Below are 13,506 nucleotides of genomic sequence, written 5' to 3' on the forward strand. Positions count from 1 at the left end.
CTCTTGATGCTGACAAAGTTGATTCTCTCAGTCTACGCATCGGATGATGGGATCAGGGAACACTGAGGGCCCATCCAGACAGTGTCACCCATTGTGTGCCAAATGTCTTCCCAGGTGACACTTCTCACCTTATTTTTTGCGTGATTATCCAAACCACAGTGGAAATTCTTAAACGTTTGGGGTTGGACAGTTTACTCAGAGGGGGTGGGAGGCAGGTTCAATGTTGTTTTGAAATCGGGTTTTCTTGGAGTGCCTGGGTAGCTCAGTCGGTTGAACATCCTACTCCTGATTTTGGCTCAGGTCATGATCCCAAGATCATGGGATTGAGCCCTGCACTGGGCTCCTCATGAGCATGGAGCCTTGTTAAAATTCTCCCTCTCTCTCTCTTCCCCCCACACTCCCACCCTGGCTCATGCTTGCATGTGTGCTCTCTCTCTCTCTCTCTCTCTCTCTCAAAAAAACAATCCTTAAAGCAAAAGAAATAGGGTTTTCTTCCAAAAACTGACATCGATACTTTCCATGGTACAAGAACATAGCCAGGCAAGGGTGCTGGTGGGAGCCCGTACCCCACCCAAACAATGATGCTGGCTTTCCCCCACATCTGCTTCTTTTCAAATAAGCCCTCCACCTCTGTGCTTATTCATTTCCACTCACGACACCAGCTCTCTAATTTAGCGCCGGAGATGATAGTCAGCACCAGGGCCACCCTTCCTAACAACTTTGTGTTTCTTCAGAGCGTTTCCTGTGGTGCTTGGTACCAATGGGCCCTCATGGTGTGTGGCTTGCCTGCTATATGTATAGGAGCTCTCCAAGAACGTTCCATTCCAGATTGCTCAAACACAGACTCATTGTCAACTCACAGCCACTGAAATAGTTCTAAAGAAATGCGGTGTCAACACACCCACGTCAACAGCGACACAAGGTCACTGAGCTTTTCTGAAATGACACTACAGAGAAAATCCTTGTGGTTTTTCCTGACTCAAACTTCTGTTTTGGGCATTTGTTAGAAAAGTTTGCTGATAAGGCAGGAAAGTAACCGTTAGATTTTCAACTGATGGCCATAAAAATGGCCATTGCTTGACCAGGCGATCCCTTCAGGCCACGGGGGAGGCTCCCGGAGCGAGGTGTCCTGTGCTTCCCTCCCACGCCTTCAGCATTTATTGGAAATATATCTTCAGAGAGGGACTCAACAGCTTTTTTGACGCTTTTATTGATAAGTCGAGTACAACCTTAGATTTAGTTGTCAAATATTCCTTTACACATTTCAGAGAGAAATATTCTTCCGCAAAGATTCTATTTCTACTTTTTTGATACATTCACATTTGGTTACAGCATTCATGCTCAAACACGTTCATTTGTAGTGGTTTGTGATTCATATTCATTTACAGACGCTGTTTTTTCTTTAACTTGTTTCAGTGTCCTCCTCTGGGAGAAAAAATAAAAGAGACCACCACCAGGAAAGGAGCAGAGACCTAGAAACTTCTACGGTGCCCGAACCGATGAGAGCAACCCTTGTTCGGGCTTCACACATCCAACACACCATGCAAGCTTGGGAGGAAGCAAAAACGACAGTATCGCTAAACCCCAAAACTCTAGTGGATATAAAATACTGGGTGCTCCACATGACAGAGGGAGCCATCGGATTTGTCACGTTGGGTCACTGTAAGAAGCTGCTACTTACTGGGATTGTCAGTACTGTGCAGTTGGGCCCTGAGTGGGTTTTGGACTGATCACTGATACTGGGACACGTGGGCTCATGCCGACTGACCCTCCTTTTTCTCACACTCACAGATAATGGCTCTCCAGGACCTCTCTGTGATCTTAAGGGCTTCCTGACATGAGTCTGGCAGCTTTGGGGTCACGTTGGGGAGGCTGGACTTTCTGACAGAGCGAAGCCAAATGAGGCTATTAATGCCACTGTGGCTGCCACACCCCATCTTGTCCCAGGTCTAGCCTCTGAGAGAAGAGGGAGATCAGGCAGGACTGCCCCTGGATGGATGGTTAGGGAAAGAGGGACGGAGGTCCTTGGGAAGTATTCTGAGGTCATTCCCTCTCTCTCCCTAGCAAGGATTTCTGGTGCTATGTCTACAAAGAGAAGCCTTGCTACTGATTTGATCATTTCCAGGTGCCCTACATCCAAAGAGGACCCCATGGGCTAGTGAAACTCATTATGCTGTGGTCACGATCGTCCCTGAGAAGACAGACAGTGAGAACAAACGACGGTGGTTATACGTTTTCATCTGTAGGGTGTGCTGTAGGAAACGAGGTTTGTTGCATTTAGTGAAACACATCTCTTTTTGATGTGTTGTGGATGCCTCAAAAAAAAAAAAAAAAGACGAAAACTTGGTGAAGGCTCCATTTCGATCCATGTCAACGTGAGGAAACCTTCTGGTGTCACTGTACTGTCCTAGAGAAAAGGGCTCTCCCTGGAGTAACCCACTGGGTAGGCAGAGCCCCTGGGGTGTGCAGATGGGGGGGCAGAGCAGGTGCAGAGAGAGCTTAAACTCCTGTGGTGCAGAATCAGGTTTGGCCTCATTTCCATAGCCCCGGAAATGCTCCTTCTTTAAAGATCCTGCTTTAATACTCTGCACTTTTGTTACCATTGAGAACCATTATAAAGCCATTTATAAAAATGTCTCCCCTCTGGGCCCCTTATCCATTAAATTTACAGCGAAGCCAAAGGTACTAGCTTGTTCTCCAAGCCGCAAAATGAATGTCTGAGGTCGAATTATAGACTTCGTAATTATTTTGAGAAAAAACAAGTTCTTTCTAAAGTCGCAAATAATGAAATAGAATGAAAGTACATGGAGTTTTGATTTCTCTCCTGGAATTTAATCATTCAACATTCAAATCAGCTTTCATAATTTCTCACTAGTTGACAAGCCGATTAGTTGATGTTCCGTCAATGTTATATATATAGTAGGATTCTTGGGGATAGAGGCGGTCTTGACTATTGCCTGTGGTTCTTCGGGAACAGATGCTCTCTGAAACCTTAAATGAGAACATTGCTCTTAAAGTTGTGAGTACAGTGCTCAGAATCCGTCGCGGTCAGTCTTACAGAGAATTCACCCAGTCGTTGCTGAAGGTAAAATGCGAGAAATGAAAAGAACCTGAGGAATCTCTATGTACGTGTCTAGCCTGACTCGAAATGACGCGGGAATGGCCATCCACACAAAAAAGCCGAACCGCACTTTGACCTCTGCGCTGGGTTATGCGTATTGCTGAGGCCTGAGAATACTTCTCGCTCTTTTTCATGGGCACAAAGCAAGAGATGCGAGGAGCTTCTCCTCTGACTTTGTTTTTGTAGTTTTGGAAGGACCTTGAGGGCTGCGTGTGCGAGAGAGAGAGAGAGAGAGAGAGAGGGAGAGAGAGAGAGAGAGGGAGAGAGAGAGAGAGAGAGAGAGCGAGCATTTGGAGACAGAAGGCCAGGGCATGGCGGGACTCGCGCGCCTTTCCGAGCCGGCCGGCAGGGGGCGCGCGCAGGGCTGCAGCTACACGTCGAACCAGTGGTCCCCCATGCAGGCGCGGTTCCACTCGCAGCTGCAGGCCCAGCACCACTCCAGACGGCACTGGGGCTGCGGGCACTTCATGTGCATGCATCCTCCTGCGGGCGGGCAAAGGACACAGGTGAAGGCCTGGATGACAGCACTTCCCGCACCGGCACCCCGGTCTAGAAATACCTTTTGGCGCACCTGGGTGGCTCAGTTGGTTAAGCATCCCACTCTTGGTTTCGGCTCAGGTCATGATCTCGCGGTTGGTGGGTTCGAGCCCCACATCGGCGCTGTCCGCGCACAGCCTGCTTGGGATTCTCTCTCCCCCCTCTCTCTGCCCCTCCCCTGCTCACTCTCTCTCTCAAAAATAAATAAACTTACAATTTTTAAAAATGTTTATTTATTTTGAGAGAGAGAGAGAGAGAGCACGAGCAGGGGAGAGGCAGAGAGAGAGAGGGAGTCACTGAATCCAAAGCAGGCTCCAGGCTCCGAGCTGACGGTGGGGCTGGACCTCACCAACCCCGAGATCATGACCTGAGCTGAAGTCTGCCACTTAACCGACTGAGCCACTCAGGCGCCCTGTAAATAAATAAACTTAAAAAAAAAAAAAAAAAAAGAAAAGGGTTTCTAAGGGAATGTCTCAAGCAATCCAAGGGCAGAATGTGGACTGAGGCAAACCCGTTGGAAAGCTCCCTGGAAGTTGTGCAGTTAATGACCTTCATCAAGAAAGGAGTGAAGACGAGGGGCGCCTGGGTGGTTCAGTGGGTTAAGGGTTCCTACTTCGGCTCAGGTCATGATCACACGGTCCGTGGGGTCGAGCCCCGCGTCCAGCTCTGTGCTGACAGCTCAGAGCCTGGAGCCTGCTTCGGATTCTGTGTCTCCCTCTCTCTCTGCCCCGCCCCCCCAAATAAAAATTAAAAAAAAAAAAAAAGGAGTGAGGGTGAAACATGCCATCCTCATCTAGGACTAATTTTATTTACAAATCTGACTTTATTTACTTCTCCTGAAATGGGACTTAGAGACAAATGCCTTGTGTTTCACAAACGGGGTCAATTCCTTACTAAATATATATCAAGGTTGATGTTTTAAATAGATGTTAATATACTTAGCAACTTAATATGGAATACATAATATAACTTGGCTTGAAACAGGAGTTGGGACAGCAGTATTGAAAGTATCTCATAGGGAACGCAGCCCTTAATGCGATTCAAACTTTTATTTAGGGTGAGCAGACGGGGAGAAGTGGGGGCGCTGCATGTACTACCTCATTCACTCCTCAAAAGCACTTTGTGAGAGAGCAGTGTTACCCTGTTCTAGAATTTTCTTAAGGCCAAGGACTTTTAAACGGCAAAGTCTGAGATTTCACCAGGATCTGTTGTTCTTTCACGGAACAGGGCCTTCGCCGCATGAGATGAAAGGTCCCTTATTCGGGGATTCACTTTGGGATTCCGCCCCTTCCCACACTTGTTAAATTCATTTCTTATTTGCTTCTGGGGCTCAGACATCAAGTCTGCGGTGGAGTGCAGAGGGAGTTACTCGTGTGAAGTTACATGTAGAGAATGGCTTCTGATCGAATTTCCTAGATAATTCAGGCAAAAGCAGTTCTTTGCTTGAACTCGATATAACATTGGATGTGCTCTATTATTCAATTTTACCAATTATCTTGTTAAGTCATTTTTTTTCTTGCCAAATTTTCTAGGTAATTGCTTCAGTACTGTCTCATTTTTATTATTAGAAACCTGGCATAAGAACTTCCACCGATTTAAAATATTTATGAATATGTAACTGAAGGAATTTGTTTTAGGATAATTTAAGGGCATTTAAAATCCCATACTTTTCCAACTTCCTTTTGGTTTGTTTTAAAGATCATTTAGGGGTGGGAGGGAGGGGAGGGTGGGTGATGGGTATTGAGGAGGGCACCTTTTGGGATGAGCACTGGGTGTTGTATGGAAACCAATTTGACAATAAATTTCATATATTGAAAAAAAATTAAAAAAAATTATAAATATGCAGAAAATCAGGGGAAAAACTCACCTATGATACTTTCATCTTAATATTTCTCATTTAGGATTACACATTGGCAGGACTGTGTAATTTTCCACACATATTTACTGACTGTACATTTATGATATAAATAATATAATGTTTTCCTACTATACCAAATTTTCATGGGTATGGAATACTAACATTACAAATGAGATTTCGTTATAGAAACTAGAAACATAATGGCTCTGTAGAATAAGAAGAAAGGAAATAGGAAGAAAGAATATTCATGTTATTAACTTTCTTTTCCACCTTGGTGCTTAATATATGCAAGGCAGTATGCTAGATCTCATAATATGGAGAAGAATCAGGGACTCTAATTCTAAAAACTCTGCCAACTTCTTTTTTTTTTTGTATTTATTTATTTTTATTATTTTTAAAAAGTATTTTGTAATGTCTATTTTTTTATTTTTTAAAATATATTTACTGTCAAATTGGTTTCCATACAACACCCAGTGCTCATCCCAACAAGTGCCCTCCTCCCTGCCCATCACCCACTTTCCCCTCTCCCCCAACCCCATCTTCCCTTAGTTCTCTGTATTTAAGAGTCTCATGGTTTGCCTCCCTCCCTCTCTGTTTGTAACTATTTTTTCCCCTTTCCCTCCCCCACGGTCTTCTGTTAAGTTTCTCAAGATCCACATATGAATGAAAACATATGGTATCTGTCTTTCTCTGACTGACTTATTTCACTTAGCATAATACCCTCCAGTTCCATCCATGTTGCTGCAAATGGCAGGATTTCATTCTTTCTCATTGCCAGGTAATATTCCATTGTATATATAAACCACACCTTTATCCATTTATCAGTTGATGGACAGTTAGGCTCTTTCCATAATTTGGCTACTGTTGAAAGTGCTGCTATAAACACTGGGGTACAGGTGCCCCTATGCATCAGCACTCCTGTGTCCCTTCGGTAGATTCCTAGCAGTGCAATTGCTGGGTCATAGCTTCTCTTTAAAAGTGTATTTATTTCTTTTGAGAGACAGAGAGCACAAGCATACCAGAGTGGGGCAGGGGCAGAGAGAGAGGGAGAGGGAGAATCTGAAACAGGTTCTGAGCTATCAGCCTAGAGCCTGACTTGGGGCTCCATCTGACAAATGGTGAGATCATGACCTGAGCTGAAACCAGGAGTTGGATGCCTAACCAACTGAGCCACCCAGGTGCCCCAAAGCTTTGCCAACTTAAAAGTAAATGTGAGCAAGAAGCTGACAACTTCACGTGACTTTGAGGGCATTTGAATGAAGAAAACATGGCTTCCCTCATAGAGAATTCTATCCACCAACTGATGCTCAAACCATGAAAAGCCCAGCCTATGCGCCGTCAGCCCCATGGCTGGGGCCAGCCACTCTTTCATTAGGTTTAAAGACAGAGGAGAAGTTCTTGAACACCCTGGCACTTTTTGATCAGAGAATGGGACTGGAATCTCATCTGTTTGAGGCAGAAATGAAGGAAGCCACTTTCCGCGGTGGAAGGCTGCGGGAGGAAGTGCAGGCTTAGCCTATGTTTAAGATGGAAATGAGCCTCATTTTCATTACGGCTTTGCTGCACAAAGAACTACTTTCTGGGATTCAGATGACCATGAAATAGATCATGAATTTACTTTCAGGACGAGATCATGAAACGAGCTTTTCTGGCCCATAGAGCTCACATGTATCTCTGCTGTATGCTTGAAATCAGTGGAGACTATCATTAATAAGTTTAAAGTCTCAACTTTTCTGTTCATAGGTTAAAAATCTATAGGTGAAAAATCAGTGCTTTCCATTTATACTAAATCATGCTATTTCAAAGAAATGGTGGATTGGGAAACCTTTTTTAAAATAATTTTTAGGGGCGCCTGGGTGGCTCAGTCGGTTAAGCATCTGACTTGGGCTCAGGTCATGATCTCGCGGTCCGTGAGTTCGAGCCCCACGTCGGGCTCTGGGCTGACAGCTCAGAGCCTGGGGCCTGTTTCAGATTCTGTGTCTCCCTCTCTCTGACCCTCCCCTGTTCATGCTCTCTCTCTGTCTCAAAAATAAATAAATGTTAAAAAAATAAAAATAAAATAAGTAAATAATTTTTACTTTATTTTTGAAAGAGAGAGAGAGAGAGAGAGAGAGGCAGAGACAGAGGGGGACAGAGGATCCAAAGCAGGCTTCGTGCTGATGGCAGTGAGCCCCATGCGGGGCTTGAACTCAGAAACCGTGAGATCACGACCTGAGCGGAAGCCGGATGCTTAACCCACTGAGCCCCCAGGCGCCCCTCCGGGAAGACAACTCTTAGCCCTCAGGCTTTTGCGCTCTGCTAGTTTGCTCTCTCTCTCATGTTTTATATAAAATATCTGTTCATGTATTTACTAGCTACTTGTTAATTCAACAGATATCTGTCAGGACTCTTCTGGGCCTGGGGGACAGACAGACAAGGCTCCTGACCTTTGGTGATAACAGAACGGTCTCTCGCTACTGAACTTGCATCGTGAAGTGAGCGTTCGTGAAGGGTCTCTGCGTCTCCTCTGACCTCAGGTTGTCTACACGGCATCACCGCTCCAGCGGTGAGGACCGGAAGAGGTCTTGCCCCTGGCTCCGCTGACGTCCTCTGTGCGCCCTGGAGTGTCAACCCAGGGCACAACCCAGCGCACGGAGGAGAACAGCGGCTCACGGCGCACGCGGATCTATTTGTTGCCAGGAGACCACTGACTCCGCCGGGGACCTGGCCTGAACTGAGCCCCGTTCCTGCCGCTCTGGGATGTGCTCGCACTCTCCCCTTTGCAAGAATAAAGACCTCCTAAAGGGCATGACCGAGGAAAGAGAGGCGGGGGGGGGGGCGCCCCTCCAGACTGCCGGGCTTCACGCCACGGCGAGCCAGCCGTTAGAGGCCTGCCGGGCAGGTGCCGCTCATGCTTAGTGGGGAGAGTGTGGGAAAAGTGTACCTGGTGCTTCGTTTTACTTCTCATCGGGCAGGGCTGCCGCCCCTACCTCACCCACGCAGAGGTGTCTGACACTTAGGACGGGCTCCGGGGGCCGTGATGGCTTTAAGCTGGCCGGCACATCCCGGGCTGACGGCGGCAGGTACCCCGCTGGCTGCTGCGGGGTATCAGGCTGACCGTGAACGGGGCGGCCCAAAGTACAACTCTGAATATAGACTGAATGCCGCAGAGCAGGGGCGGGTTGTGCAACGATGGCCGGCAGGCAACAGGACCGCCACGCGATCGTGGGAGCAGGGCACACTCAGGAGGAGAATAACACCGCAACTGCAAGTGTAGACACAGCATCGCGGAGCTGAGCGGGCCTCCCCCCGTGTCCTACAGCGTATGACAGGGGTCACTTGTCCATCAGGACGGGATCAGGAAGGGCGGTCCTTCCGTCTGCCAGCTCTCCCCGGTGTCCCCGTAGGCACGGTGGCCTCCAGCATTTATGAGGAGGCACGGGTGTGACGGGGTGTGTAAGGAAGGAAGAGCAGGCCCTCTTGGGAGTTGATGCCTTGGGTTTGGAGCATCGTCAGGGAGAGAAGCGTTCGAGTGTGGCCCCTGTGATTCTAAGCCTGTTGACTCACGCAAACAAGGGCACAACTGTGGGCTCCTAAAAGACTGCCTGCGGTTAATGTCAGCTAATCCAGCGGCATCCCCAAAGTTTCAGTTCACGTTCTCAAAATTTAGAGAGTAGTTGGTAGAAGGCCAAAGGAATAACTCTATTGAGAAACAGATTACGCGAAGGATACTCTACTGAAGGGGGCAAGTGTCGTAGTAACGTCGAGGACTAAATGTCCCACAGCAGGGATGGGGACGTCAGAGCCCAGAGTGTGTGCTGCGATTGAAAGGTACACAAGTGGGTGTGAGGAGGAAAAAAAGAATATCGTGGCCAAAAGAAGTGGGAACCTGTCCATTAAACAAAATTAAACAGATTTCTCTTACAGAAGGAAGTCTGGATTGCCAATGTATATTGTGAGCGGGGATAATAAGAATAGCTTCCTTATGCGAGTCCTGTGAGGGCTAAATGATGTGATAATTGTAAGGAACCTAGAACAATCATAGAACAAATGCTCAATACAAGTTAATTGTTTGTGTTGTTGGTATTATCCAAGAGGGGGCTCTAGTAGGAATGACCTGGCAAATGTATTTGACATGGTGACATTCCCCCTTTCCCCACTGAGTGTCTCTAGACACCAGAATACTATGGGGGATACAGTGAGAAATACTGGACTAGGAAATATATATATATATATATATATATATATATATATATATATATATGTTTAAAAAATATATATATAGTAAAACCTTGGTTTGCAAGCATAATTCATTCCGAAACATACTTTTAATTCAAAGCACTTGTGTATCAAAGTGAATTTTAAGAACCATTGGCTCAGTTGTGATCATGTGACATTCGGCATCACGTATGACTCGTATTGCAAAAGATATCGCTCATCTATCAAGCTAAACTTTATTAGAAATATTTGCTCATCTTGTGGAACACTAGCAGAACAAGTTACTCACAGTCCAAGGTTATATATATATATATATATATATATATATATATAGTAGACAACTTACCAGATACAAAGTGCCTAATATTATTAATAATAAATAATAATAAGGGTAATTAGGGTTTATGGAGTGCTTTCTCTATGCCAGGTACTTGGCCGAGTATCTGCCCTGCATGACATCTCATGCTTCTACTATTGGGGGACAGCTTCTATTTTCATCTCTATTTGACAGAGGAGGACCATGGGCTTAGGCAGTTAAGAGACTTGATGTGGGACAGTGGAGAGATTTGCACTCTGGCCAATGGTTCCAAATTCCCTGAGTGCTGAACTACTATTCAGTTACACATCCTCCTAGAATTCCTGACTGTTATAACCATGCAGCTCATGTTCTCCAAGAAGCTCACCAAATCCTCACTTTTTTTCGTAGCCCAGACTCACCATTTTTTTCAACTGGCACATGGCAACGGGGACAGGGCTTGGTGGTTTTCTTGATTGTTTCTTTAGAGGCCTCTTCCCACCGAGCTTGTTCTGCGGCCTTCTCGTCAACTCTGTAGGCCTGCGAATAAAGACAAAAAGAGTTGAAATTCGGATCTTTATGTCAGGGTTGAGGTTCCTTGAAACACCGATACGGGAACTTCTTCGAGACAGAAGTGTCTTCAGGCAGCACAAACACAAAGTCACTTGGCAAGTGGTGGACAAGGTTTGACATGGATGGGATATACTTCTCTTGGCATGGGCCCTTCGCTTGCAAGCTAAGAAAACACAGCTTGATTTTATAGTGCGAGATCCTCTCTTTTGTTGTTTTGAATAATTGTAATAAATAACATCTATCAGGTGTCCAACGTGCAGGCAGGGTGATCAGTGCTCTACAGACACGTCTTTGTTCGATGCTTTGTCAGGAGAGCGTGCTCGCTTTTATTTTCCATCGAGGATCAAGGGAGTTACACAGTTGCCCAAAGCTGGCGAGTGGGACATTTAAATGTTCTTCATCTTGTTATCCTTCATTCTTGCACCTGGGGAACGGTCTTCTGTCTTCAGGAGCCAGAAGAAGGAAACAAAGTTGACGTGGCTGGGGATGCAGAGAGAGCCGGGAACAGCCCATGTGAGGACTCTGGGCTCAGGGGACATCTGCCCGGGCTCCCGTCCCGGCCGCAGCCGGGTGGGTGACTCTGAGACGCCCCTTCACGTCTCTGAAAGGTCTCATCTCTTAGATGGAGGTAAAAAAGTGCCTAGTGCCTTTGGGGGTCTCAAGCACGGAGTGTGTTTCTTTGAAGGCGTGGGACTAGTATCTGACACGTGTCGTGAAGTGATGCTATGAATTACCTCGGGGTCTATCGCACGGCGAGCTCTCAGAAATGTTTGCAAACACTATTCACGCAGAGGACTGAGCCATCCCCGACCCTCAGCACAGGAGGAGGGGGCGTTTCATGCAACCACTGCAGACATTCATTCTGCTCCTGTCTAATCACTCTAATCTTTCCCGCTTACTTCGACATTGGATGACGTGTGCAGAAAAAGAATTGGTACATTTTAAAAAGTGTTTATTTATTTATTTTGAGAGAGAGAGAAAGAGAGAGCAGGGGAGGGGGAGAGAGAGAGGGAGACAGAGAATCCCAGGCAGGCTCCGTGCTGTTAGCATACAGCCCAACTTGGGGCTCGATCTCACGAACCACGAGATCGTGACCAGAGCTGAAACCAAGAATTGGACGCTTAACCAACGGAGCCACCCAGGCGCCCCATGGATTGGTACATTTTTGGATTCGGTTCAAGACATGTGTAGTCTCGGTCTATATCTAAAATATTTCAACATGTTAATCCATATAGAATCCCTCCATTTTGGCTTCTATAGCATCTAAACAAATTTTTTTGTGAGCATTCAAGTCATTTGGTTAACTTGTAATAATTATTTTAGTATATTCCCAGAGCTAATTTACATTAAGAAACTACGAAAATTAACTCCTTACTAACTTTAAATATAAAGTAGGTAAGAAATCAAATACCAAAACATGCTCTAACACTCTGATATTACTCTAATAATAATGATAATGATAATGCTCAACAAATTCATAACACTCGTTTTTACACGTTGACTCCCATCATTTCAGTTGCTTGTCATAATAACCTAGAGGAAACGGTGCGGTGTCTAATAAGTTAACAAACTCACAGATGAGCCCTCTGAGTGACAAAGGTCAGGTGCCAAATTCAGGATGTTTACACTTATGCAGCAGCATCAGTGCCTCTCAAATGCAAAAATTTGGAAAACCTGAAAGATGGGAACTCAAACCAGAGGTGCTCACACACAAGTTCCTCCCCCATGACACTGTGCTTTGAACATCAAACTCTGCCCAGCACCATCATGCGTGGCAGGTGGCAGGTTTTCTAGGTGGTGAGCATGAAGGCTAGAGCTAGTAGGTAGTCATCCTCTTATGGCCCCGGTGCAGGGAGGCGCTTGGATCTAAGACGCCACGTCTGGGGAGTAGAACCCTCCGTCCCACGTTCGAATCCAACGTCCAGCCATTCACTGTCACATTCAAAATACTTTCGAAATGTTAAAGTGTTTCAGTCTTAATAAAGACACCAAAAGGAAAGGCAACAAAAGCAAAAATAAACAAGGGGGACTCTGTCAAACTAAAAGGCTTCTGCACAGCAAAGGAAACGTTCAGCGGAATGAAATGGGGTAAAATATTTGCAGATCAGATATCTGATAAGAGGTTAATATCCAAACTGTATATAAGGCTTCTAGAATTCAATAGCAAAAAACCCCAAGAAATCTGAGAAAAAAAAATGGGCAGAGGATCAGAACAGACGTTTTTTCCAAAGAAGGCACGGTAAAAAGGTGCTCCACATCACGAATCACCAGGAAAATACAAATCAAAGCCACCGTGAGCTATTTACCTCACACTTGGTAGAATGGCTATTGCAAACAGATAAGAGATCCCAAGTGTTGGCGAGGATGTGGAGAAAAGGGAGCCTTGGGCACCGTTGGTGGGGATGTAAACTCGTGCAGCGGCTGTGGTTAGACAGTGTGCCGCCACTTGTGACCACACAGATACACCTTGGAGGCATTATGCTCAGTGAAATAAGTCCAAGAGAAAGACAAATACCATATGATGTCACTTGTATGTGGAACCTGAACTTGAACTCGCGGCTACAGGGAATGGACTGACAGTGGCCAGGGGCGGGGTTCGGGAGAGAGGTAAGTCAAGGGGGTCACAAGGGACAAACTTTCAGTTATCAAATAAATGAATCCTGGGGATGTCATGTCCAGCATGATGACTATAGTTAACAATACTGTATTATATATTTGAAACTTGCTAAGAGAGCAGATCTTAAAAGCTCTTAGGAGAAGAAAAAGAATTGTCTACGTATGGTGATGGATGATAACTAAACTCGTGGTAATCATTTCTCTGTCTATATATCAAATCATTATGCTGTGCACCTGAAACTAATATAATGTTATATTTCAATAACATCTCAAAAAAGAATGATGTATTCTGAGGTAAATAACTATGTT

The 13,506-nt window shown here is 45.6% G+C and overlaps 1 protein-coding gene across 2 annotated transcripts in view; it reads right to left on the reverse strand.

Moving 5' to 3' along the window:
* Positions 1-1,192: 1,192 nt before the first annotated feature.
* PRKN (parkin RBR E3 ubiquitin protein ligase) overlaps positions 1,193-13,506 on the reverse strand; it is a 1,351,707-nt gene continuing 1,339,393 nt past the window's right edge. For both annotated transcript variants that reach the window (XM_030316747.1, XM_030316746.1), the window contains exons 11-12: positions 10,431-10,548; positions 1,193-3,604 (exon numbers count right to left, since the gene is read on the reverse strand). In XM_030316747.1, the coding sequence (XP_030172607.1) occupies positions 3,492-3,604; positions 10,431-10,548 (231 nt within the window). In that variant the 3' untranslated portion in view covers positions 1,193-3,491. The remainder of the gene's footprint in view (positions 3,605-10,430; positions 10,549-13,506) is intronic.

Source organism: Lynx canadensis, chromosome B2, assembly GCF_007474595.2.
Source record: "Lynx canadensis isolate LIC74 chromosome B2, mLynCan4.pri.v2, whole genome shotgun sequence".
Classification (NCBI taxonomy): domain Eukaryota; kingdom Metazoa; phylum Chordata; class Mammalia; order Carnivora; family Felidae; genus Lynx; species Lynx canadensis.